This window comes from Melozone crissalis, unplaced genomic scaffold (assembly GCF_028551555.1).
Source record: "Melozone crissalis strain CALT ecotype California unplaced genomic scaffold, PUWL_Pcris_2 ptg000033l_1, whole genome shotgun sequence".
NCBI classification, from domain to species: domain Eukaryota; kingdom Metazoa; phylum Chordata; class Aves; order Passeriformes; family Passerellidae; genus Melozone; species Melozone crissalis.
The window spans coordinates 8,321,501-8,349,414 of NW_026535811.1; the positions used below are offsets into that span (position 1 = coordinate 8,321,501).

Below are 27,914 nucleotides of genomic sequence, written 5' to 3' on the forward strand. Positions count from 1 at the left end.
TAACTCAAAACACGTACCAGCATTAACAAGCAGTGCTTTGAAAACAAACTCAAGTCATTATTACCTACACTGAGTTGTTTATAATAATGATAGCTGAGAGGATCAAGAACAGGTGAGTTCTGCACTGAAAAGAATTTCTGGCTACTAAACACCTGACAGCTTCCTTTAAAACTACTGTAGTGTTAATTTTTCTTTCAACTGTTTGCAAAGAGAAGTCCTCTCTATTTTTTTAGACGATGCATTTACAATTATTTGCCCACAGCAGTCATAACATTCAATTTCCCATCCCACAATTCTGATTTTTCTGCTATGGTTATCAAAATGTCTGTGCTTCATTTAAGAGAGGAAGAGAAGATAAGGCAGTCACAACAAATGTAACATCTGCTTTGCCAGCCCTCCTCAATGCAGAAACTGGATTAACATTCTGAAGAACTGTATTAAAAAGAAAAAGGTCACTAAGTAGAACACCTGCAATATGAAAAACAAGATGATGGACACAAACTGCCACGTTCCTCTAAGATATGACACATTTTCTTCCCTCCTCTCTAGACGCTCTTGTTCCTGTCTCTTTTTGCGCACTTGTTCCTGTGTCTTTCTGCACATTTATTCTCTCCTCTCTATACTCTATGATATACTCTGGGTAAATCTGGTGTTTTTCAAAGACAACAAAAACAGCAGGATTGAACTCATTATCCACACAGCTGTCATACAGCCACAGCTTGGCAGCACACTTCATTGGGGGCCGGACGTAGGCAGCGTTGCCTTTCACGTAGTCTCCAACCAGAACACGAGCCACGAACATGGAGTGTCCCTGCAGCGTGGCCTGACAGTAGGTGTGGGAATAGCAAGCATCTCTAGCAAAGTAACTTCCTAGAAAATGAGATGGAAACGTGGGTGTGAGGAGAATCTGTACACTGACCGCAAAATCTGAGCATTCTATGGGTTTTCAGGACTCAACTTTCAGGACTTCTCTTACTCAGTTTACAGAACACCACCGACATTTTTGCAAGAGAGGGGACTGCACTATGTTATTTCCATTCACTATTTGCTATTTCAGGAACCATTTTTAAAAGCTGTACAAATAAGCACACTCCAGGTCTGTGTGTTGTGATGAGAGGGACAGACAAGAAAACATGAGGACCTTCCAAGATCACACTGAAGGCATACACACCCTTCTGCTCCCTGCCATACAAACCAATTTGTAAGTTCAAATTATGATCCCAGACATCAGAAAATGCCACCTACACCAAATCCCAAATCACTAATGCTCTTAACACCTTGTGAGAAGACTTGCCCCCAACCCAAAGCAAATCCTGGCCTCTTCAGAAGCATCATAATACCAATTCTTGTCTTTTTTTTTTCTCCTTCTACAGTTAAAGACTTCAGAACCTTTGACTGCTGCGCTATCAGGGGAGTCTCAGCAGACATCTCACTTTCTACATACCCTTCCCATAGTTAGTTCCATTGCTTCCACAAATTCTCCAGTCAAAGTTCTGACTGCAGACTGTTTCCATAAAGGTGACGTCAGCTCCGTGGAACAGGCGTTTTTCCTGCACTTCCTTTCCTCCATTTTCCTTTTTCATCTTTTCTTTTTGCCTGATAAAAATGAAGGGGAGGAGAATGTGAACCATGGAAGAAAAGGGAAAGTTAGAGCAATGGACTGAGTTCATTGAGAACATACTGTGAACATACTCTGGTGCCCAAAGAACATGTGGCTGCCCCATCCCTCAAAGTGTTCCGGCCAGGCTGGACGGGGCTTGGAGCAACCTGGGACAGTGGAAGGTGTCCTTGTTCTGTGCAGACTGGAAGAGCTTTAAGATCTCTTCCAACCCAAATTACTCCATCATCCTCTGGACTTGGCAATGTTAAACTCTGCCTGCTTAGCTTAATTACCTCATTGGAGGAGGAGAAGAAATATGCACTATTACATGCTTTGAAGTCTCTTATGTTTTGCTAGATGAAAAGGTTTTATGAATCAGTAGCTGATAACTTTCTGGATTCCATCATTTTGCAGGTGAAAGCATTTATTTGAGCAGTATATTTCTACTCCATTACCATTCCATACAGTCCTTGAATACTTTCTCTTGTTTTAAACTAGACAACTGTTCTAAGCAATAGCTTAATCCTACATCGAACTAACGTGAACATGTTTGAACCCCAGCTCTAATCTGCTGGTATCCAGCTTGGCCTAAGTACCTAGTGTTCAATATCACTGATGCAGATGTTGAAAACCAGAAAGGAGCTCTGGAACTCAGACATCATCAAGTTAAACCACGAGGATTCTTTCTCAGTGAATACTGACTGTTCAGCAAAAGCACTGAAATAAATCTGACTGGAACAAAAAGGCCCAAGCAGGCTTTACTCTTTTTAGCATTTCATACACTCTAAATGGATAAAGATTTGTAACACAGAGCACATGTGCAGCAAGCAGTTATTGCTCCATCCCCAAGACAATCACTGTTCACATCCCTGTAGGTATCCTCATCCCAGTTCTGCATATGCATGTCTTTCTCTCCATGCTCCTCTCTCCCTCTTCCAAGGAGCCATGCAAAGGGAACCTCCCCAAATTCTGTGGAAGGCCTCAGACACCAATCTCACTCCTGAAATTCTAATAACTAAATACCAGTCATGTCAAGGCACAGGTGGCAACCTCCTTTCTTTCCTAGAAAGCACATACAGGACACTGTTCTTGAAGACTGCTTCCTCATAAGGATAGGGAAACAAGTACTAACCACTGAAACACCTTCCAGAGGGATGGGTTCTGAATCCTCTGTATTTTAAGGATGCTGTAATTTTTCATAGTCTGATGAAACAGCTGCTTTATTTCATTGTATTCAGAGGTTGTGTTGCTGATCACCACTGCCTATAAAACACAAACCAAAGCAAAAAAAGGCATGAGGCTGCAGTGAGTCTGGAAGATGCAGAGGCCTAATTCCAGCAGATACACTTTCAGAAGGGCCCCAAACTCTGTTTATGAAGGGTTATTAAATGCTTTAGGTCATGACTACATGAATAACCAAATACCAAGAAAATCAGTCTGTCACTCCTGCTTTGCAAGGACACCTCACCTCTCTTCAGGAAGGATGTTGAAAGGTTGATCATCTCCAGGAGTTGACACCTGAAACTTTAAATCTCAATAGAACAGAAATTGCAAAAAGAAAATTTGACAGATTATTCCAGAGAGTATCAGTTTCATATCTAAAGCTGATTAAGAACAAAAGATCTTAGATAACAGCATCATTTGTAATTAGACATTTATGGGAGCTTCAGCTATTAAAGATTAAACAAACAAAACACAGATACCCTCCTGGCATTGTAGTGTCTTACCTTTTCAAAGTTAAAAATCAGAAAGCTTCACTTTAATATGGACTTCAAAAGAACCCCTACATTTCTAAACAAATGTGACATCCAATGCCTGCTTAAACAAATACATCTCCTTTCCCAAAGGAAACAAAGTCTGTTTAGCCATTATCCTTTTATTTATTTATCCATACATTTGTGTTTAAAAATCCATTAAGAAATGCTCATTTTTCCCAAAAAGAATTTAATGCAAAACATAATTAAAACATTACTTGATGTCTTCTGCTTGTTTATGTCAGGCATGAATTTTCCATTTTTTTCTCCAAAGTAACTCATGTCTTTTATCTTCTAGTATCAACATTTATCTTCATAAACTGCAAAAGTGTGATGCTGGCAGGCTGATGTCACCTGGTAATACTTTCCACTTTACCACAACTTAAGCCAAGTGGGAACTCAAGATTACAAAGTGAGATCCCAACATCCCACATTCCAAAGTGTTTTAAGCAAGAAAGCTGTGGCCATCCTAAAAGGTAACAAGGAAAATAACATCTTACCCTACCAGGCAAAAATTCCCTGTTTTAGAAGGCTGAGTTTAGAGAGAAAATAAAGTAGGATAAAATTTGTGTTTCACAGATACATTTAAGTACTTACTGATGAGGAGATCACCCACAGGGAAGTGTTCTAAAGATCAGCTGCACAAGAAATAACTATTTCTTTGAATTTATTTAAAAGCCTTTAAAAATTTGAGTGAAATTTCCCATGTCTCAATACAGGAGCATTTTCCAAAGCTTTACAGCACAGCACATAAAACAATCAGGATATGCAAGTACTGACTGCACAGTCTGTGGCACCACAGCCCAAATTGCTCACCATCACCTACAGGATGAAGATCATGTCTCTGTATTTCAGTACTACATGTTTTATTTAGGATCACAGAATGGTTTGGGTTGGAAGGGATCTTAGAGCCCATCCAGGGAGGGCAGGGACACCTTCCACTATGCCAGGCTGCTCCAAGCCCCATCCAGCCTGGCCTTGGGCACTGCCAGGGATGGGGCAGCCACAGCTTCTCTGGGCACCCTGTGCCAGGACCTCACCACCCTCACAGGGAAGAATTTCTTCCTGATACCCAGTCTAAACCTACTCTCTGTCAGTTTGAGGTCATCCCCCCTTTTCTCGTCACTCCAGGTCCTTGTAAATGATCAGCTCAGCACAAGGGGGGTTCAGGGGCAGGACATGTCCAGATCTCACCACCAGCAGCCCCAAGTCCTTCTCCCAGGGCTGCTCCATCTGCTCATCCCCAGCCTGGGTTGTCCTGGCCCAGGTACAGCACCAGTACTTGTTGAACCTCACTGGATTCCCATGGACCACTTCTTGAGTTTGTCCACATCCCTTTGGATGGCCCTGTCCTTCAGGTGTGTCACCTACAGTGTTCAGCTTGGTGTCATCTGCACATTTACTTATACATTAACAATTCCCACTTCAACTGTGGGATCTCAGTCTCTCAGAACTGGGGTGCAGGGTGAACAAGACCCCCCCTGGGGGGCTCGGGAGTCCTGGAATGCTGCCAGAGATGTCTGGTGGCTGGACTTTGATCCCACATGGGAGATGACATCAGTATGAGGACGGGAGGATTTCACTGGGGTGAATGGTGAAGGGACAAGTTAATTGGAGTGTGAGATACAGGGCTTAAGATTTCTGTACAGGGGGGTCTAGAGAAGTAAGATGGAGGAATTGGGGCGTGCCCTTCTCCTTCTTCTTCTTCCTCTAGACCTCCATCTTCTGTGGTGATGTTGGCACTCCGGGATTGGACCTTACTAGGGAAACACTGGTTAATAAGGGTAGAGGGTATTGGAGAAAAATGATAAATATGGTATACGTAACTCCGGGTATAAAGATAGGTGACCGCCCCAGGGGCTTTCAGTGTGTGCCCATGGCTGACTGCTGAGCAGAACTCTGTCAGGCCAAGAGAAAATCTTTTAGATAAGCAATTAATAAACACCAAGACCAAGAACAAATCTGAAGCTTCCTCTCGTCCTTTCGAACCCGGGGGCCCAAGGCCATCTTTGGGCTTTTCCCCAGACCATCTGAACAGCCCAGAAATCCCACAACTGGCGTTCGCTGTGCGGGCTATCTCCCACCAAACCTTTCGGGGGGGGGAAAGCCCTGAAGAGCTGAAGAGCCAAGAGAACAGCACTGATAACTCCAGAGGAGGGAAGCCTGAAGAAAGAAAGAAGAAAAAGAAAAAACCGGCCGGGAGAAGCTGCAAAAATCAGCAGTCACTGAGAAATCCCATCTCTCAGCTTCTGCTGAAGACAGCTCGTAGCAGAGCGGCCTGGACTGGGACCAGAAAGGCGCCTCTGATCCATCCCTCGTAATCTGCTGGACGGAGAACAAGGGCCTCCAGACCACGCTGGCGACAGATTCGGTAAGAAGGCCAAAATAATACTATGGGGGCAACACTCTCCCAAGAACAACGGGAAATCTTATCCACCTTACAAAGTGTAGCAGAATTATATACAGAAGGGATCCCAAAGAAAGAATTAAAACAGCTGTTATTATGGGCAAGGCTCAATTACCCACTTGCAGAGACATATCTTTTGTTCGAAGTCGGGTTTTGGCAAGAGATTAATAGGCATTTATATATTTTAGCAACAAAAAAAGATGAGACAGCGTTAAAGCTACTCTCGCCGGCAAGAATCATGTTACAAGGTATTGCAGTCCAGTCTAAAAAACTGGAGAAGCAGCGAGAAGCTGCGGCACCCTCAGAGGAGGGGGCGGAGCGGCAGAGCTCCGGAAAAAAAATTGCTCTGGCTTTGAAAGGCCAGGGGGAAAGGGCTCTCGAAAAAAGAGAGCGGGAAAAAATATTAAAACCCCCGATCAAAAAATGCAACAAACCCCAAGGGCGTCCTGAAACTCCAGAGAGTGTGGAGGAGTCAGGAGCAGAAGGGGGGGAGCAGGAAGATAAGGGATCGGGGGGGGGGCCTGCTCGCGGCGAAAGCGGCGACGCGGCGGCGGCGGCGGGCGCGAGCAGCGCCGGTGAGGATGAGGACACGCCCGCGGAGGGCGAAACTCGCAAAAACCGGGGGATAGACTCACATACCAGCGCGGGGGCGGCGAGCGCGCAAGGCAGTGCTGGGGAAGAAAACGCAGTTCCATGGTTTGATCTTCCAATGGGATGAATCACAAAAGGACTCTTTGATAATCATAGAGTGGATTTTCCTACCGCACAGGCCCGCGAAAACGATTCTCACAGATCTGGAGATGGCAGCACAAATCATCATAAAGGCGAGAACAAGGCTGCTGACAATGGCAGGAAGAGAATTCTCAGTCATCAGGTTACCTCTGAAACGAGACTACTTCGATTGGGCAATGCAACAATCGAAAGACCTGTTAATCGCATTGTTAGCGTTCCCAGGAGCTTGCACAATCCACTTTCCCCAACACAGAATACTGCAATCGCAAATATGCTATAGAGCAAAACCACAGATAAGTGAAGACGGGATCACCGTGTTCACGGATGGCTCGGGGAAGACACACAAGTCAGTGATCACGTGGAGAGACTCAACGACAGGGGATTGGGAATCAGACGTGAGGATGGTTCAGGGCTCTCCACAAATTGTGGAGTTGGCAGCCGTTGTCCGAGCATTTCAGTTGTTCAAACAGCCTCTCAATCTGGTGACAGATTCCGCATATGTTGCGGGTGTGGTCAAGAGATTGGAGGGTTCGCTCTTGAAAGAAGTCAGTAATGAGCTTTTATACTCATACCTGACAAGCTTGAAAACACTGCTAGAGAGCAGGGAAAGGGAGTATTTTATCACACACATTAGAGCGCACACAACACTTCCAGGGTTTTTAGCGGAAGGGAATGCTCGGGCGGACAGGTTGACAATGCCCATTTTGCAAACGCTGCCGGACATTTTTGAGCAGGCAAGGTTAAGTCATGCGCTCTTTCATCAGAATGCGCAAGCACTGATGGAGTCCTTTCGTCTCACAAAGAGTCAGGCGAGGGAGATCATTAGTGCTTGTCCAGACTGTCAGCTTGTGCAGCCACCTTCTTCTACCGGGGCCATCAATCCGCGGGGGCTGCAAAGTCTTCAGTTGTGGCAAGCTGATGTCACAAAATACCCATCTTTTGGGAAGCTCAAAAATGTTCACGTTTCTGTAGATACATTCTCAGGTGCAGTCTTTGCTTCAGCACATGCTGGGGAAACAGCAGACCATGCTTGCCGACACTTTCTGCAGGCATTTGCAGCATTAGGTGTGCCTCAGGAGATAAAAACAGATAATGGTCCAACATACACAGGCAGGGTGCTTGACAGATTCCTGAAAAGATGGGGTGTCAGACACACTTTTGGTATTCCGCATTCACCCACAGGTCAGGCAATCATTGAGAGAACACATCACACCCTAAAATCCCTTCTGGACAGACAGAGAAGGGGTGAGCCAGAGGCAACACCTCACATGAAATTAAATAAGGCATTGTATGTGCTGAATTTCCTAAATAGCTCATCCTCGGAACCTGATCCACCGATCGTGAGACATTTTCTAAACAACACACAGGCAAAGCTAAGGGAAAATCCTTTAGTTTTGATCAGGAACCCAGAGACCGGACAAATAGAGGGTCCTTTCAGACTAATCTCTTGGGGAAAGGGTTTCGCTTGTATCTCCACAGATCGAGGTCTGAAGTGGGTGTCGGTGCGGCATGTGAAGCCATTCCGAACACGAGAGCACGAGAACGCTGATCCAAGAAACAAAGAGACGAGTACTCAGACAGAAGTCGAGACTCAGACTGCGAAAAACGACCCAGAAGAGAAATAAAAAAAGAAACCAAGGACCTTGGGGGGTTTTCACACAAAAGCAAAGCAATGGGTTTCATGATGCTTATGTGCATTGTTTTTTCATTCATTGCAGTAAGCAGTGGGGGAGATTTACCTGTTAGTCAACCAAGGCAAAATGTATGGGAGGCTTTAGCTCGGGCAGCGAATTTAGACAGCATCTGCCTGACACATTCAAGACCAGGTAAACCGTTTTCAGCATGCATGGTTGGATTGCCAGTGGACCAATGGCCAGTTCCAGGGCACTCTGCAATTAACATTTCGCAGGTCATTAAAAATCCTATAAAAGAGTGGTGTGCTTGGACACACCTGCTTCCTATGGCTTCTACAGAACCTCAGGAATTGGAGATTTTTGGGTCCATGACAATGAAACTCTGCATGCGGTTTGAGGCTCCAAAAGACACAAAGGTGAAAACTATTGATTTAACTCCCACTCATGAATTTTATAAGAATGCCTCAGCTTGGTGTAAATATACAAAGAGAACTACCAAAGGATCGATCCAAGTTCCGGTGCAATTGCCGCGGGGTCTGTTCTTAATTTGCGGGGACAGAATTTGGCACGGCATTCCTGCTAATGCCACGGGAGGTCCATGCAGCATTGGGGAAATTTCAATGCTATCGCCTGATTTGAACATGTTAAGAGAGGAAAGGCACAGAGAAAAAAGATCAATACAGCAATATGCAGCAGATTGCAATGATGAAATGTTTTCTTGGGACGAGAAAACGAGTATTGCTACAGCAATCTTCTCACCTCAGACAGCATCGGGGGTGGCCTTGACTCAGATCGACCGCATGGGTTGTTGGTTGAGCAAACATGCGCGGTCTGTGTCTGTCACATTGGATGATATGTTAAAAGACGTCGGTAGTGTGAGACAGGCGACTCTTCAAAATAGAGCAGCAATCGATTATCTATTGCTCGCTCATGGACATGGGTGTGAAGAGTTCGAAGGGATGTGCTGCATGAATCTCTCAGATCATTCAAAGTCAATTCATGAAAATATCAAAAATATAAAGGACAGCATAAATAAGCTTGGTGAGATCACAGGATCATGGATCGATCAATTGGCAGAATTCTTTGACATCTCTCCCATTTGGAGAGGAATCTTAAAAATAGGGTTTTATGTTTTAATAGTTCTCCTAGTCCTCATACTTGTTGTCCCATGCATATTTGCATGTTTAAAACATGCAATGAATCGGATGGCGAAAAAGATCTTTTTGGTGCAAACAGAAGGGGGAGATGTGGGATCTCAGTCTCTCAGAACTGGGGTGCAGGGTGAACAAGACCCCCCCTGGGGGGCTCGGGAGTCCTGGAATGCTGCCAGAGATGTCTGGTGGCTGGACTTTGATCCCACATGGGAGATGACATCAGTATGAGGACGGGAGGATTTCACTGGGGTGAATGGTGAAGGGACAAGTTAATTGGAGTGTGAGATACAGGGCTTAAGATTTCTGTACAGGGGGGTCTAGAGAAGTAAGATGGAGGAATTGGGGCGTGCCCTTCTCCTTCTTCTTCTTCCTCTAGACCTCCATCTTCTGTGGTGATGTTGGCACTCCGGGATTGGACCTTACTAGGGAAACACTGGTTAATAAGGGTAGAGGGTATTGGAGAAAAATGATAAATATGGTATACGTAACTCCGGGTATAAAGATAGGTGACCGCCCCAGGGGCTTTCAGTGTGTGCCCATGGCTGACTGCTGAGCAGAACTCTGTCAGGCCAAGAGAAAATCTTTTAGATAAGCAATTAATAAACACCAAGACCAAGAACAAATCTGAAGCTTCCTCTCGTCCTTTCGAACCCGGGGGCCCAAGGCCATCTTTGGGCTTTTCCCCAGACCATCTGAACAGCCCAGAAATCCCACATTCAACTACACATGTACTTTTGCTCTGCTGCATCCTTCAGGCTCATGGTGTGATTCCTGGGGTGTCCTGTGCAGGGCCAGGTGTTGGACTCGATGATCCCAATGGGTCCCTTCCAACTCAGCCTGTTCTATGATTCTTCTATTCTATGATCTCTTCCTGAGGAACTGAAACCTTTCTAGGTAAAAGAGAGGGTCAGCTCTCTTACACAAGGCCTGATCCTGTAAGAAAAGTACTTCTATTTATTTTATATGACAACAAAGCTGTTCTCCTTTCCATGAAATCTTTGTGGGTTTGTCCTTTTTTCCCCAAGGATGCTTCTAGTGCTAATAAAGGATCACAGCATCACACTGCTGTTGAAGGCTGATATGGCATAACTACACAACTTCAGCTTTTTTCACCTTCAGGCCTGAAAAGGAAATCCCACTGAGTGTGAGCATCTGCTACCCTGTTATCAGGGAGCAGAGTTCCCAAGGCAGAGAAGGAATCCCTGCTCTGGCAGCAATTCCCACCAGTGTATGACTGCTCAAGAGCAGTACTCAGTCACTCACACCCTGAGCTCTGCTTCACTGGGGTGTTTGTTGGAAGGAGCAGGGTTGGTGGCAGTGACCCCACCAGAAGTGACATCTATAAAATGGACATTCACTCTCCACATTGCACCCTGTGCCTGGTGCAGTGCAGCAGTCCTTGGCCTGCATGGCCAGGATTCAGCAGCACATCAGCCACACAGACTGACAGGAAACCACACATCCAGTGCACACTTTTCTCAGTTGTACATTAAAGACACAATTTTAAACCCAGCAAGAAGTTTCAGGATATAATAAAATCGTTTTTTTTTCCTTTAAAACATTTAAAAACTACTAATTCCACTTTGTGAAAACAAAGACAGGAGAAAGTCACACCAACTTCCCAAACAGTGTTACCAATTCCCACTGTGCATTTTATACACTTCTTTCTACAGAACCATTCTCAATTAATTAAGACATATAAGATTAAGACATAGCAATACTCAAAAAATAAGCAATGTTACCAAAGCACAGATTCCCATTTTAAGCCAAGATGACTTTCTGCCTATCTCACAGGTTCCTTTTAAAAATGGATCACTTCCAGTGCAGCTGATTCTGCCAGGATTATTTGTCAATGTCTGAAGAGAAGGCAGTTCATCGAGTTGGAGCTGTCAGCTCTTACATGGTCACCACAAGCATGCAGAATCCCAGCCACTCCCAATATTACCTACTGCAAAAAAAAAAGCTTAGGGTCCCACAGAAAGATTTCACCTAGCCCAGGCTTTCACTTTTAGTGCCAACAGCTATCATAGGCATTGTCACTTTTCCTTTCCTGTGAAAGGCACTCACAAGTTCGATTTTTTCTTAGGTGCCAAACTGAGCTCCCTCTACTCACACATCCCCACAGGTACAACCAAAAGATACTATGGATCTGTGCACTGCATTCCAAAGCTTTCCACATTCACCCCAGTGACTCCAGAAACACGCCAACAAATGTACTCAACTAAAATTCAGGCAAGTTTTCAGAGCAAGTATGGGAAGCAATTAAGCACACACAGCTCAAGAGACCTGAACAGAACAGAGGTACCTGCCTTTCTGGCACTCTGGGAAAAATTTATGCTTGTAAGTTAAGATGCCAAAGGAAGAGCATGTTCCTTTGTTACTTCCACTGGGCTCCAAATATCACAGGCAAATCTTCAATCTGGCTGCCTGCCAGGTTCCCACACACTCTCATTATTATTTAATCTTTTCCTTATGAAAGTCATGACTCAACAGCACGGTCTCTCTAGCAGTTTTGTCTGACCCTGTCCTCTATGCAGTAAATAATCAAGTGTACTTTGCCATCAAATCATGTTAAACCACTGCCTCCTTCACTATCAAATTTTGTTAAATGGTGATTTTATATCAACATAGCACTCCTCCTCTTTTCCAAGTGAAATGCTTTACTACACCCTGACACTGACACACAGCCACACACTGGTGCTCCTCAGCCTCCAGGGCATCTGTGCCAACACAACCTGGTCAGCATCACACAGGATCCTGTGACACAGTCAACAAGGAAAACCTCTCAAAGCACTACACAAAAGGCCCATGTAACACAAAAAAGCCCTTTTTTTTTAGAGTTCTGCAGTACTTCCAAAACTGCTGCTCTTCCAGAAGGACTGCAGGACCTAGAAATCTAAAAAAACACCCACACATTTTGGTCTTGGAAGACTAAATAAGAACACAGACTTTGGGCTGATAGGGGTTGGGTTTGTTTTGTGGAAGACATCACTGCAATGTTTGCTTTTATTTTATGGTTGTAGATCTTGATTTCTGCCACCTCCTGAGGCCAAGGTCTGCACTCAGATCCATGATGTATGTGACAGCACTGGAGGATACAGATTCCTGAATCTCCAATCCAAATTTACCTCCTCCTGCTTCAAACTCAGTGAGTTTTGGTCTTGTTGTTGTGTGGAGTTTTGAGTTTTTGGTATGTAGATAAATGCCTAAAATGCAGTTGAAGTTCAAGACAATTTGGCACCTGTTTCATGACCCCCTGGGAGATCACCTAGATCTTTAGCACACTCACCCAAGAAATTGCTCCTGTCCCTTTTTAGCATCCACACAGTTACAGCTGATTCAGTTAAGCTCTGAACTGTGCTTTTCCATCAGAATTACAAGAAGGGGAGAAAAAAAGATACCTTGTATCCGAAGTCAGGCAGTGCAGATGCATCCCAGTGACTAGGACAGCTCTGATTTGGAATAGAAGAATCCCTTTGGCTGCTTGCAAACAGAGAGAAATGAAGTGTTAGTAATTCTAGCACTGCTCCAGTTGGAGCATCCTCTTTAGCCAATTCCTGTATTTAATAATTAACAAAATAAACCACAAAGAAACTGGGAAATAGCCTCAATCTGTAGGCTGGGCTCTGCATGCTGCCACTCAACCACCACAGGCCTCTTGCACTTGCTTTTATGAGTAACAGCTGTGGCTGGAGTACCTGCAGTAATCTGTACCCCAGGCAGCAGGTGAGGCACCACAGCTGCAGTTTGTGACACAGCTTCTGCTCTTCAGTCCCATGGACAGGCTTCAGCAGCAGCACTTGTGTCTTTGTACAATTACTGCCAGCACTGGGACCCATTCTGCCTTATGATTAATTCTAAAATATGAAACAACAACCTAAAGAGCACTTACCCTGTCTTTATCTTCTGCACATCTTCAGAAGACACGAATTTCGGTCGCCTGCAAACCCGTCTTCGAGTGTTAAAATGAATATTTGTCTGAATCATTTCTTGAGTAGAAAAAAGAGAAGGGAAAAAAAGTTATGAATAAGTCTACAAGACAGGGACATCTTGTCCTCATCAGTCATCCTTTAATGAAAACTGCATATTGGCTGTCAATTCTACCTGCTGAGGAGTAGTTGCACACAGGCTGTGTAAGGTTCCTGTCTCTCCTGTAACTCTGTGACTGAACCTCTGCCTATCCTGCTTGCTCCCTCAAGCCACTCAGTGCTCTTTAAACATTGCTACAGCAGCAGGAAGATGCCTAACTTGTATTTTTTACCATCCACAGTGTTAACTTACTTTCCTTAAAGTTTATGACTTTATGTGAAGACTATGAACCTTTATATTCCTGGTCAGATGTGAGTCTGGAGAGCGTCAAGGAGTAAGGGGGGAAGGTTCCTTTTGTGAGGAATTTGCTCACAAAGGGCCACCACTACTTCACTTCCAGTAAGTGAAACTGGTGGTGTCAGGAGAGGAAGTCATACCTTCTAAAAGCTGGAAAACTTTGCAGGAGTCTATAAAGCACTGCATAGTTGTAGATGAGAACCTGTAAAATTACTACCTTTAAAATTGAGCTCATACTGATGTTGGCCAGCATGGAAAGGTACAATTGCACATGGATCTGCTTGATACAAATTCTCAATAATAGCAGAAGATGGTGAGGTCGTGCTGGTCCCTTCTTCCTTTGTAGGGAGAAGAGAAAAAAAATTAAGAGAATGAGAAGTATCACAGTCAGGACTAAACCCTGGATAACTAGCTGGGGTAGAGGGAAAGAAGAGGCCAAGTGTAGGATGACAAGGAATCTACCCAGAACTATGGTGGCCTGAGGCTGAGTACTGAATATGTGTAACATAAACACAAATACATAATTAGTAACTTTAAATTCCTGTAACAACTTGTGCTGGATTTGGCTGGGGTAGAGTTAAATTTCATCCCAGTAGCTGATTGTGGCTGTGTTTTGGATTTGTGCTGGAACAGTGCTGATAGCACAGGGATGTTTTAGTTATTATTTAGTGTAGGCATGCACAGAGCCAAGGCCTTTTCTGCTCCTCTCCCACCCCACCAGTGACAGGACTGGGGGCACAAGGCCTTGGGAAGATGCACATCCAGGAGAGCTGAGCCCAGCTGGCCACAGGGACATCCCAGCCCATACAGCATCACTCCTGTGTACAAAGCTGGGGAAGGAGGAAGGAGGGGACATTTGGAGTGATGGAGTTTGTGTTCCCAAGAGACTGTGGAGCCCAGCTCTCCTGGGATGGCTGAGCACCTGCCTGTCCAAGGGAAGAGGGGAATGAATGCCTTGCTTTGCCTTGCTTGTGCACACGTTTTTGCTGTAGCATTTTTCACCTTCAGGCCTGAAAAGGAAATCCCACTGAGTGTGAGCATTTGCCACCCTGTTATCAGGGAGCAGAGTTCCCAAGGCAGAGAAGGAATCACTGCCTTGGCAGTAATTCCCAGTCTTTATCTCATGCCATGAGTTTTCTCACTCTCTGCCCAGTTCCTTGGCAGGGGAGGGGGTGAGGCTGAGCTGCAACTGGCTGTGATGGGTACACCCAACTCCTTATCAAACCAAAGTAACTTTGGTTCAGGCTCCAAAGGAAGCAAAGGCCTAGGCCAAGAACTTTTCTAGTCTAAACACTTTTCTAGTCTAAAAACCCACAAAGGAACAGGGTGACATGGTGAGCATTGATGCATATGAGCTTGGAAACAAACACTGATGATGTGATTATTGCATGAACAGCAGGTGGTTCTTCCAAGACTAATTTGCCAAGGAACAAAAACATTGCAGATGTAAGGAGTCTCAGTCTTACCTTTTACTTTGCTTGAGATTTAACTATGAGCCAACCACTTCATTCCACAGACAGGAAAGCCTGAGTGAGCTCCCTGCAAGCTCTCCCTGCTAAAGAGCAGCTGGACAGCTGTGATCTCTCCTGGACCTGGGTGACTCCTTGTGGTTGAGTACTCTGTGAGGTTACTCTGAGTCTTTTAAACTGTTCTCTATCCAGCACCTTTCTCTGTGTACTTTTCCAAGCCCCTGGATCACCTTTGTGTTCTACCATTTGTGCTGCTATACTGTAAACCATATGGGATAAACTCATCTGCCTCGGGGGAAGGTGAGATTCTATATTTATTTCTTTTCCTGCATTTTTCAGATAGATTACTTTCTCATCAGAGGACTTGGACATACATGGAAAAAGACTGCATTTGATCTGAGAGAGCAGAGCAATCCTTGCATGTCCAAGGAAGCAGGGCATTGCTTGGAAAAGAAGCAACTTCTTCCCATGTATCTTAAGAGCAGTGTCTATATGTTAAATCTCTATGGAGCCATGGACAACTCCAAAAGGGAGCTCTCTTCCCTCCCTCCAGCCTGTCAGCATTTTAGCACATCTGTTATGAACAGATGTAGCCTCACTGCCTTACCCAACACTGTCAAATTCAAGCACAAGGACTCAATTAATGCTGTTGAGAAAAGGGGAAAGGATGCAGAGGCCCCACATATTCCTGCAGTAATGACTCAAAGCACAGGATGTGAACTCACTGGTTCCCCATATTCAATCCACTTGTCTTGGTTGTTCTTCCAGTACCAAATCCACTGTGTGGTCAGCAGGAATGTGGGCTTGGTGACTGATGATGGTGTAGAGAGGCGTCGAACCAAAGAAGAAGAGCAGGTCATTGTCTGGAAATTAATGTTCTTACTTGGAAAGCTGTAAGGACAAATTCAGGTTTATTAGAGTTAGGAATGCATATTTTATCCTCTCATCCCCAGTTTAAGCTGGTGCCATTTTCTTTAATATAAAGTAACCAAACTTAATTAGATCTGAAATAGGATTATTTATTTCCCACAGCACGTGGCAGCTCTGAAAGCCATTTCCAAGCTTCAGAAGTGAACTCTGGCCTGTGAGACACCAAATGCCACCTCAATCACATGTGGAACTCACTGCCAGCTTTACAGATAATGTCAGGCTCCAAGTACAATGAGGCAAAAGGAACTTCTGTGATAACTAGGTGTGGTTACAGTCTTTCTCAGTACAAAAGCAGAATGTGCAAAGTGTGTGACTGAATTTGCCAGCAAAAAACCTGCAGCCTATCAACTTTGTTCTTTTTCTGTGGTTACAAAGGATGCAATCACAGCAACCACAGCTGTGAGTTCTGCAAACTGCATTCATCACTGGAGCCACCTGGGCTCTTTCTCCTGCAAGGCTTGAAAAGTTAAATTCCCAGGCAGGAAGGCTTTGATGGCAACCACCTCTTGGGAATATTGCTTGTGATCTCCAGAAAACTGGCAATCAAAATCATCTGGTGCCCCAAGAGGCATGGACCAAAACTAGAATACTATTTTGTGAAGCCAAACTTGGGTGCCCTATGAATCCAGGTTGCTTTCAGTGGGACTTTTCAGAAAGGAGGTAAAAGGAAAAGACACTCTTAAAATAGAAAGAAAAAAGAAGAAAAAATAAATGGGCTGCTTACACAAAGGACATTTCATAAAATGTCTCTAGGTATGTAACAGATTACTATTATTGTTACTACAGATACTAACTGCAGTAGGAAAGCAATAGCTGTAGAGAAGGACCAGCTCTGAAATGTTGTCAAAAGGCCCAACTTCATTACTGTAAATAAACTGATAAATGACCTGAAATTCTAGTATTTTAAACACTGGCTTTTTACCTTGTACAGAGTTTTACATGCAAGATATAGTTTTGTTACTTTTAGAAGACAAAACTAGAGTGGGATTTTCATGCAACCATTCTTTCTTTGCTTTTTTAAAAGGAAAAATTCTTATTTTTACATCCTCCCTTCTGAGAGGCTCAGTAACCAGAAGCTGAGAAGTCAGACATCTTTAGGAAGGAAACACAAGTTTTCCTACACAGGTTCAATCACAAAACTCCAAGCAAGGAGTCCAGCATTACTACACCTGCTGTTCTTTGGGTCACAGTAGGCCTTTTCAATTTCCTCCATCATGGAAAGTTCTTTCCAGTTCAACCCATCATGTACTTCCCATTTATATGGCAAATGGTAATGAACAGATTTGCATCTATCTGTAATGAAATCAGACATAGTCAAGAATTCTGCAGTCATTAACACAGAGAGCAAGACAAGAAAAAACCAAAATAGAACCAGCATCTTTTATACTCTGAGGCTTTCTCTCCTGGGCTTTGGTATAAGCCATGAAGGCAGAGAGCTGAAAACAGAAGGGGAGTGTGTTTCTGCAGTCTTATCAAGAAAAGCAACATATATATATTTTATATATATATATATATATACACACATATACATACTGCCAAATTTATTTGAAAGACACCTGTAGTGGTTTTGGTTTGCTAATTTGAGATTTTTTGGTTAATCTACTAATTACTGTGGTTGGTTTAGTGTTGGTTAACTACTAGTGCACTTACTAGAATGTCTTGATTTATTTTTTGTTGTGAGGTAGAATTAGGAGAAAAGTAAAATAGGCTGAAAACTTTAAAAGGGTATAAATAGAAAATAAATAGAAATTTATTAATAGTAAGTAAAAGAAAGAGTAATAAGAATCAGAACACAATTTTTAGGACACTTCTCTTTACAACTTTTTTTTGTCATTGATAATGTAGACAGACAAAACCTAAAACTTTTAGTTTACTATTTCTAGAATAGTCTTTCTTTAGTTTACTTATGGAGAGAAGTCTTGTTAATTTTATGGAGCCTTCTCTACAAGAAAATAGTTCTCTTGTGGCTTTTAATTTCTACAAATAGCATCTGTTTGGGGAAATTTGTAATCATTAAATCTTTCTCATTTTCTATAAATTTTATCACAGCTGTGTTTATGGGCCATGTCATCTTATGGGGTATTGGTTTAAAGATGAGTTGTTTAAAAGCAGAGGTTCTTAACAGAGATAATTATCCCTGAAATTATCTATCTCTAGGACTAGAGATCTTTTCTTTCTTTGGGATATAGGATCTTTATCACTCATCTATCTTTTTCTGTTTAAACTTCTTATAGGATTGTAGCTACTTTAATACCTGTTTACTTCAGTATGCAGGTTTTTGCTTGATATCTACAATTTGCACACTTTCATTTCCTCATACTTTTAAGCGTTATAGAGAAAAAAAGAGTCCTTCTCTATAGTTTTACAAGAGAATTTTAGCCTAAAACGAAAGGCATTTCTTCATCTTTCTTATTTGGGACTTGACTACTTCATCGACTTTGGTGTTTTAAAGGGCTTTGCCACAGAGACATACCCAAAGCCTGCCCCCATCAAAAGGGCTGAAATAGGCTGGATGATCCACAGGATAAAGGGTTTAAGTATACCATTTGGCTTTTTTCTGATTATGTTTGTAATTCTGACAGTGTTTATTAATGACTTGGAAAGAAAAGAAACCACTGAGGAGGCACAACTGTCACCACTAGCCCGAGACACTGAGCAGGAGTGCCTCTGCAGACAAGTCTTCAACAACTTTTCATAAAGCTTACCCTTGTTTTTGCAGTACTTCCAGACATAGAACAAACAGATCTCATCACAGTTATCTTTTTTGTTGTCCTTTGCAGCTTCATCAGAGGAACTGTTCTTTTTCCCTACAGCAAAGAACATCACAATCCATATTTGCTTTAAGAGAAAGATTCTGCATTTGGTACTTCATCCCAGAAATAACATGGATGTCAAATCCTTGCAGTAGCAAAGTCAAGCACTTGAAGGGTCTGACCATCTCTCATACAACCCAACAGAGAAGTCAGGGCTTTGTGACTGAACAATAAGCCCTGACACTGGAAGGAGACTCAGTGAGAGACCTGACAAAGCCATATTCATTGTCTAGAGACAGCAGGCAAGGCAAGATCCTGCATGCACTGATACAATTCTGTCACCTTCCTAGCTAGGAAAAAAGGTGTCCAGGACAGTACAGAGTGCTGCACAATGCCTGGGCAGAAATTCCAACACAGCTCTGCTGGCCATCTGGTGCTGTGGATTTCAGCACTCAGCAAGGCTCACACATAAGCTGCTGCTCTCAACTACCACTGGGAGTTGTCAGGCTGTGTGAAATCAAGGCCCAGTGAAAACCACTGGTCTCAAGACTGGAGAGTTGTAAATAATCCATACCTTTATCTTTCCATACCTTTATCTTTACCTCCCACTCCTGCTGGCAGCTGGTCTCGGCTCTGGGCAGGTCCAGTGCTACTGGGTGTTGAATTTGCAGACAACCCTGACATGGGAAGAGATGAGAATCTTGACTCCATGTTACAGAAGGACGATTTATTATTTGATGATATTTATTATATTAAAAGAAAACAATATTGTAAAACTGTACTAAAAGAACAGAAGAAAGGATTTAATCAGAAGGCTTGAAAGGAATAGAAAGGAATGATAATAAAATCTTGTGACTGCTCACAGCCTCGACACAGGTGGCTGTCATTGGTCATCGAGTAAAAACAATTTCACATGCTAGTTAAACAGTTCTCCAAATCACATTCCAAAGCAGCAAAACATGGAGAAGCTGAAGCTTCTCCACAGAAAAGGTCCTAATGAAGGGATTTTTCATAAAATATATCTGTGACAACTGGGACCTGTGTGAAAAGATTGAATGAGCAGCACTGCTGGGCCACAAGCTCAGCCAGCTGATATCCCAGTCTCTGTGGAGAATTGGGATATCACACATATGGAAAGTCACACATGTGATTTGATATGAAACATTACACCGTCCATTTGTAGAATAACTAAAAGCACCTCCAGTCCTCCAGAGAGTACTGGACTCTGACAAGCTTTAAAGCCAAGGTCCTTCTGCCCAGAACAAGAGATTTACAAGTTGCTCTTCACTCACTGGAAGGTGTATCGAGGCAACAGCTCTACTGACAAAGTTGTAGTAATTCCCTATGGACAGAAGGCAAGGCAAGATCCTGCATGCACTGATACAATTCTGTCATCTTGCTAGGAAGGAAAAAAGGTGTCCAGGACAGTACAGAGTGCTGCACAATGCTTGGGCAGAAATTCCAACACGGCTCTGCTGGCCATCTGGTGCTGTGGATTTCAGCACTCAGCAAGGCACACACATAACCTACTGCCCTCAACTACCACTGGGAGCTGTCAGGCTGTGTGAAATCAAGGCCCAGTGAAAACCACTGGTCTCAAGACTGGAGAGTTGTAAATAATCCATACCTTTATCTTTACCTCCCACTCCTGCTGGCAGCTGGTCTCGGCTCTGGGCAGGTCCAGTGCTACTGGGTGTTGAATTTGCAGACAACCCTGACATGGGAAGAGACGAGAATCTTGACTCCATGTTACAGAAAGATGATTTATTATTTGATGATATTTATTATATTAAAAGAAAACAATATTGTAAAACTGTACTAAAAGAACAGAAGAAAGGATTTAATCAGAAGGCTTGAAAGGAATAGAAGGGAATGATAATAAAATCTTGTGACTGCTCACAGCCTCGACACAGGTGGCTGTCATTGGTCATCGAGTAAAAACAATTTCACATGCTAGTTAAACAGTTCTCCAAATCACATTCCAAAGCAGCAAAACATGGAGAAGCTGATGCTTCTCCACAGAAAAGGTCCTAATTAAAGGATTTTTCATAAAATATGTCAGTGACAACTGGGACCTGTGTGAGAAGACTGAATGAGCAGCACTGCTGGGCCACAAGCTCAGCCAGCTGATATCCCAGTCTCTGTGGAGAATTGGGATATCACACGTGTGGAAAGTCACAGGTGTGATTTGATATGAAACATTACACCATCCATGTGTGGAATATCTAAAACACCTCCAGTCCTCCAGAGAGTACTGGACTCTGACAAGCTTTAAAGCCAAGGTCCTTCTGCCCAGAGGAACAAGAGATTTACAAGTTGCTATTCACTCACTAGAAGGTGTATTGAGACAACAGCTCTAATGACAAAGCTGTATTAATTCCCTATGGACAGAAGGCAAGGCAAGATCCTGCATGCACTGATACAATTCTGTCACCTTCCTAGCTAGGAAAAAAGGTGTCCAGGACAGTACAGAGCACTGCACAATGCTTGGGCAGAAATTCCAACACAGCTCTGCTGGCCATCTGGTGCTGTGGATTTCAGCACTCAGCAAGGCACACACATAAGCTGCTGCTCTCAACTACCACTGGGAGCTGTCAGGCTGTGTGAAATCAAGGCCCAGTGAAAACCATTGGTCTCAAGACTGGAGAGTTGTAAACAATCCATACCTTTATCTTTATCTCCTGCTCCTGTTGGCAACTGGTCTTGGCTCTGGGCAGGTGCAGTGCTACTGGGACCTGTGTGAGAAGATCGAATGAGCAGCACTGCTGGGCCACAAGCTCAGCCAGCTGATATCCCAGTCTCTGGGGAGAATTATGTCCATCACATGTGTAATTTGATATGAAACATTACACCATCCATGTGTGGAATATCTAAAACACCTCCAGTCCTCCAGAGAGTACTGGACTCTGACAAGCTTTAAAGCCAAGGTCCTTCTGCCCAGAAGAACAAGAGATTTACAAGTTGCTATTCACTCACTGGAAGGTGTATCGAGACAACAGCTCTAATGACAAAGCTGTAGTAATTCCCTATGGACAGAAGGCAAGGCAAGATCCTGCATGCACTGATACAATTCTGTCACCTTCCTAGCTAGGAAAAAAGGTGTCCAGGACAGTACAGAGTGCTGCACAATGCTTGGGCAGAAATTCCAACACAGCTCTGCTGGCCATCTGGTGCTGTGGATTTCAGCACTCAGCACGGCACACACATAAGCTGCTGCTCTCAACTACCACTGGGAGCTGTCAGGCTGTGTGAAATCAAGGCCCAGTGAAAACCACTGGTCTCAAGACTGGAGGGTGAGAAACAATCCATACCTTTATCTTTACCTCCCACTCCTGTTGGCAACTGGTCTTGGCTCTGGGTAGGTGCAGTGCTACTGGGACCTGTGTGAGAAGATCGAATGAGCAGCACTGCTGGGCCACAAGCTCAGCCAGCTGATATCCCAATCTCATTGAGGAATTATGTCCATCACACATGTGATTTTCCACTAGCACTCCACTGCTGATACCACAGAGGTGCAATCACAGTTACAAACCCCAGCTCGTCACCGTTATTGCCAGCCACTCAACTGCTCTTTTCAATGCAGTACTTCAGGCAATAAAAGTGCAGCTCTCCCTCCCATATGACTCTGCCATGACTTCCTCCATTTTTGCAAGTGCATAATAGCAGAGAGGAAAAAATGTGTATATATTGCAAGAAGAGAAATACAAAAGCTGATTCCACAAGGAAACAGTTGGTACTATTATCTAGGTATTTACCTTTTGAAGGTGGCACATCCAGCATGCACTGCACTGTATCCAAAGTTGTCTTCACTTCTTTAGTCCTTCTAACTACTGGCTTTTTCAAATTATTATTTCTGAAGTTGTGTACTGAAAGCATCAAAAGGATGGCAGGGTTTAGCTAGGCAAGGCAAGAACAGTTTCTACCTCTATCAAACTCAAAATCATTATTAAGACCACTGTTTCTTGCAACTTACCATACTTCTTCGGTTCCCTGTTGAATTCCATATGCTTGTAATCACATATGGCCTGGAAGTTTGAAGCTATCTTCCCATCAATGCCTACAGTTTCCAACACTCTCAATGCATGGTCATCCAAGAGGTTATGGGACATCACGCATTGAGGAAATTTACACCTCCCCTTGAGAAAATAGTAACAAACATGAAGCTTGTTGCAGTTGCTTTGCTGTGTGCAGTGAGAACCTTTTTTGTTGTATAACTGGCAGGTCTAAAAGTGGAGAGGATACAATAAGAAATGGAAAAGCAAAATTAGAATTTTTGTTTGTCCTACAGGCATACAGCTTTAACAGCAGAAAAATGGTGATTAAAAGTCATGTGTTTACAGTGACTTCTTTAATGCAGACAGATTTCTTGCATAGAGGAGCAGGTATTTTAAGCTGACTCATGCATTTTCAGCTTTGAAGTTGTACATGTTTTGTTTCCAAGAAAAGCCAATCCAACAAGCTTAGGAGTGCCAAAATGGATGCAAGACAGTTGCATAAAATGGATGCAAGACAGTTGCATAAAAGACTGGTTTACAGTTATTCTACTTTAAAAACCCCTGTAGCATAATGAACAACAAAGAACAAATATCTCCATAAAAACATGTTCACTGTGTCAAATGAGTTATCATTTCATGGAGCTGAAACTGAATTTGCACTTATTTGTAAAGCTTATCCTGCATTGAAGATTTGAGCTTACAAAATGGTAAGAAAACTGCTTTGAGATTAGAGTACATATGGAAAAAGCAATGCACTCTTTATTCCTCTATTCACTAAAAAAGAGAGACAGAGAATCAGATGAGGGACCAAATTACAGACCAAAAACTCCTTCACATTGACCACTAAGCACCACAGTAACATTTTTGCTCCCAGAGCATCTGTAATAAAGCTTCTTTGAGGAGGACACATAGATGTGGCAGAGAGCCCTAATGTCACACTGGGACTCTCACAGGTCCCCTCCAAATCCCTCTTCCCAGGAGCCACCAACTGCTCAGGGATGATGGGGTGGGCATCAGTCAGTGGGTGGGGAGCAGCTGTACTAGGAATTACTTGTATCTCTTGGGTTTTATTAATTTCTCTCCTTCTCATTACAGTCATTATATTTTATTCTATTTAAATTATTTTAGTATCCTTATCTCAACCCACAAGTTTTACCTCTTTTCTAATTCTCCTCCCCATCCCACCAGGGTGGGAGAGAGCAAGTGGCTGCATGGTACTTATCTGGGCTTAAACCATGACAACAGAGAATCCACTACTTAGCTACATCAAGAAAGCACACTGTCCCCTTGCACCGGCCAAGAAACAAAAACAGAAACCAACCAAAACAAAAACAAAATAGGAGACCCAGAGAGGTGAGGGAAAGTGTGAAAACCCCTGATGTTGTGGTGCTGTTGTGTTTTTCTTACTCTGAACCCCAGTTGAAGTCAGAGAATTCCAAAGTGTCCTCTTTCTTGACAGCTTCCTACATGCCATGTCTTCATGGCACACACAACCAGTCAGCATTTCTAAGCAGGAAACAGCCAAACTGTTTTTTACATCCAACCTCCAAATTCTCAGGTTTATGAATGGCCTGCACTGATCCCAGTTTTCTCTTCGGTTTGCCATTTTACTGCATGATAGGAGTTAAAGTGTTCAATTACTGGTAATTATTGATGCCTGCCAGGGGTGAGGGCTGAATAGATTTCTAGTAATCACTGAAGGGTAATACCAACCAAGAACAGTTTCTACTATTTGCTCACTACTGGGAACTATTAGTATTCTCCTTGCTTACCATCACGTTCCTTCAGTCTGCCAGTAAAACATACTTTAAAACACTACACAATTTAAAAGAAAAAAAAAACATCTGCTTTGTCAAAGTCTAGCACTTTCACAGCAGGGAACAAAGAAACAATAGAACTGTTGTGTCAACAAATCTGTGGAGATTATAACCTGCAAAAGACAAGGGCAGTACTTTGGTAATTTCTTCACCAGGAACAGGGTATGACTGACTTTCAAACAGCCATACCTTGAAGAGAGTACTGCCCTTATACAGACATGCTGAACCAGAATGGAATGTTCAACCAAATTTAACAAAATCAACGAGTGGCACACAAACTGGGCAAAGATCCCTTTGTAGAAAGCCAGTGTACAAAAACTCCCTGCATTTTGGAAGAGCCAGATTTGACACAAAACTGACTGCAGTCATTTGGTCATTTTTCACAGGTTCTTCTCATCTTTTATACCCTCAAGCACCAAAATGTGTGCAGGCCTACATGGGCTGAAAAAAGGAAAGGGGCACTGCACTCACTTCCTAGTCTTCATCTCACAGAGAAGAAGCAACAAACTGGGTTTTGGTCATGTCTTTTACACTGTAAGCATGTACCATTATTGTGATCTTTCAACTCTCTCTTGCTTATCTCACCCTCTGTAAACCTCTGGTGAAGCTGCTGACATTTCTGTTTGCTGTTTTGAGCAGCTTTATGGCCACCCTGTTGGGATAACAGAGCTGGCAAGGAGACACGCTGTAGCCTTGCTGCCCACCTCCTGCTATCAGAGGGCAGGTCTGCTCCTGACACATCCCAGATGCCAGGGCCTTCTCCACATGTGTACTCTGGGTACTTATTGAACAGATTTACTGCTGTGGGGATGGTTTTCTCATTATTTTAAGTACACAGCCCTTTCACAGATCTGGCTTTTTGTTGTTTTACGTTGCCATTCCAATTCCTCCTTCATTCTGACTAAACCCATTTCATATCTTAACAGCTGGACATTAAAATCAGAACTCCACATTCTCTCTTGCCCTCTCCCATTCCTAATGAATGAAAACTTTCTCTTAAGAAACCTGTACAACTCACATCAGGGAGGAAGAATGCATCATTCTGGAGAAGCAGGACTTGCAGCTCATTCTCACTGAGGCCAGACAAATCATGTTTTTTTAGAACTTTCTTGTTCTCCGCATTCATGATGTCATGCGAGTACTTACAAGAGCTGCAAGAAAATACACAGAAATATCAATGTTTACTCCTTTGTCAAATTGATTTACAGAAGAACCTCAGATAATGTACAACTTGGGAAAAGCCATGAGAGAAAGGGGGCTTGGTGAGAGTCTCTGAACATTTAGATGGTGTCTGTAATTAGCCAGAGGATGGACAAACAGCAGAACTCCTCTGTGAAGTGTGGTGACCCTATTCTCCTCCTTTTAAACTCCAATGCAGGCTGACCCCAGGCATTCTTTGCCTCCAGGAAGACCCAAGTCAAGCCACATGACCTAAACAACCCGAAGAAAAGTTAATTTTAAAGGAGTACACCAACAATGCCAAAAGTTACAACAGCCTTCATTTTGTGAACATAGAAGGTTGTTGTCCTAGGGATGGCAAGTAAAGAAACATGCAAGAGCCTGCACGAAACAAAAGCAACAGTGAAGCTGAAAACAACACATTTTGTTATCTTCAGTAGCTGTGAAGTTTTATTTAAAAAAAAATCAAAAACAGGTAAGAAAGTTTAACTTACGAGTTTTGATTAAGGAAACAAGCTACAATAATGAAGTCAGTGCTGCCACATACAAAGCCAAAATCTGGTGAGTATGAATTAGAGAGGGGGATTGCAGGTTTTTTTTCATCTATTTGAAATGGTACTGCAAATCAGTAACAGAGAGGAGACACATACATAGTCAGCCTGTGCATTAATTTAATGCAGTAAAATGCAGCTTCCTTATGTCCTGCTCTTCAACATATAATGTGATACAGCTTTAAGATCAGACATACTCAACCAGTGAAAGTACCTGTTAATTTACCAGATTCAAGTCTATCCCTTTCTCTTTCAGCCTCTAGTTAACTCCTGAAGCTCTCCTCATGACAGTTTTACCTCAAGGTGTGTCTGCTCCAAGGTGTGTCTGTGTTTACTGATTTTTAACGCATACCAAAGTGACTTTAAATACTCTGTGCTATTGAGAGGGCAGATGGCTGATCATTATGAAGGTAATGGCCTCATTGCAAACTTTAATTCACACAAAGTCATCCATCTTGAGTGTCTGCACACAAGGCATTTCCAACAGTGAACCCCATGGGAGCTTGCTCTATTGTCTGTAATGTAACAAAAAATAAGAAAATCTTATCATCCTAATGATGAGAGAGAGACATGGCTTTTCCCCTCCATGCTATCCAGATCTTAGTGCACAGTGATCCATTTTTGTAGTTGCAAAGCTGGGTTGCTCTTCTGCATTTGCCTTTGGTTTCCTTCATGTTTTTTAAACCAGGCACCACCTTTGGCCACCTGTGGCTAGAAGAGGCTGCCAGGCCTGCCCATCCCATGAGTCCTCCCTATTCCAGAAACTGGGACTGATGCACCTGGGTGATCAAACAGTGCCTCTCAAAGAAAGGGCCACAAGCCAAGCAATGACTTCCAGCAAAACTCAACTTCTGTAACTGTCTCGAGCGAAACCAGAGGGCATGTCAGCACTTTGCTTTTTCCTTCTGAGAAATAGGTGTAAACAATTCCACCCGCATGCCAGGGAGGGCTGAGCAACGCGTGCGGAGACGAACAGATCTAAACAAACAAAAAGGAAAGAAACAAAAAACCCCAAATCGTCGGCGGGGGCAGGACACGAGTCCTTTCGGAGCAAGGATCCCCCGCGGCTGATGTGAGGGCATTCCTGCCCGCTCCTCCCGGGGCGCCAGGGCGGGAGGGCGCATCCGGCGGGGCGTGGGGCGTGGAGGGGGCTGTGGGAGAGTCTGGGGGTGTCAGGCGTTTGGGGGGCATGGGGGGTTGCAGGGTGTAAGGGAGTTTGGAGGGGATGTGGAGGCGTCTAGGGGGATGTGAGAGGTTTGGGGGTGTGAGAGGTTTGGGGCTGAGCGCATTGGGGTCTGCCCGCGCCCCCCGCTCACCTGGGCCCCAGGTGGCACCTGCCCATGAGGTGCTGCTTGCAGAGGTGCAGCCGCTCGCAGCCGTCGCATTCCTTGCGGACGCAGACCCGCGCGTCCGTCACGGCCAGGACCACCTGGCCGCCCTCCAGCAGCAGGAACCGCCGGGGGCCCGCCGCCGACAGCGTGTCCTGCAGCTGCAGCGCCGACAGCCCGACGTTCTCCTGCAGCTCCCGCAGCCCCAGCCGCCCGCCATGGGCGCACAGCGTCTGGGTGAGGAAGCTGGACACGGCCGGATCGCACATCCCGCTCCTCCGCCCG

General features: G+C 43.8%; 1 protein-coding gene across 1 annotated transcript; it reads right to left on the reverse strand.

The window, feature by feature from the left end:
* Positions 1–368: 368 nt before the first annotated feature.
* LOC128940407 (zinc finger CCCH-type antiviral protein 1-like) lies at positions 369–27,914 on the reverse strand. Its single transcript, XM_054281791.1, has 15 exons — positions 27,618–27,914; positions 25,590–25,722; positions 22,733–22,982; positions 22,515–22,625; positions 21,426–21,494; positions 20,387–20,473; positions 18,712–18,813; positions 17,176–17,299; positions 15,802–15,967; positions 13,825–13,945; positions 13,174–13,270; positions 12,683–12,764; positions 2,733–2,863; positions 1,445–1,596; positions 369–870 (listed from the first exon to the last, which is right to left on the reverse strand). The coding sequence occupies exons 1-15, from the start codon at positions 27,896–27,898 to the stop codon at positions 515–517; spliced, it is 2,262 nt and encodes a 753-aa protein (XP_054137766.1). The 5' UTR covers positions 27,899–27,914; the 3' UTR covers positions 369–514.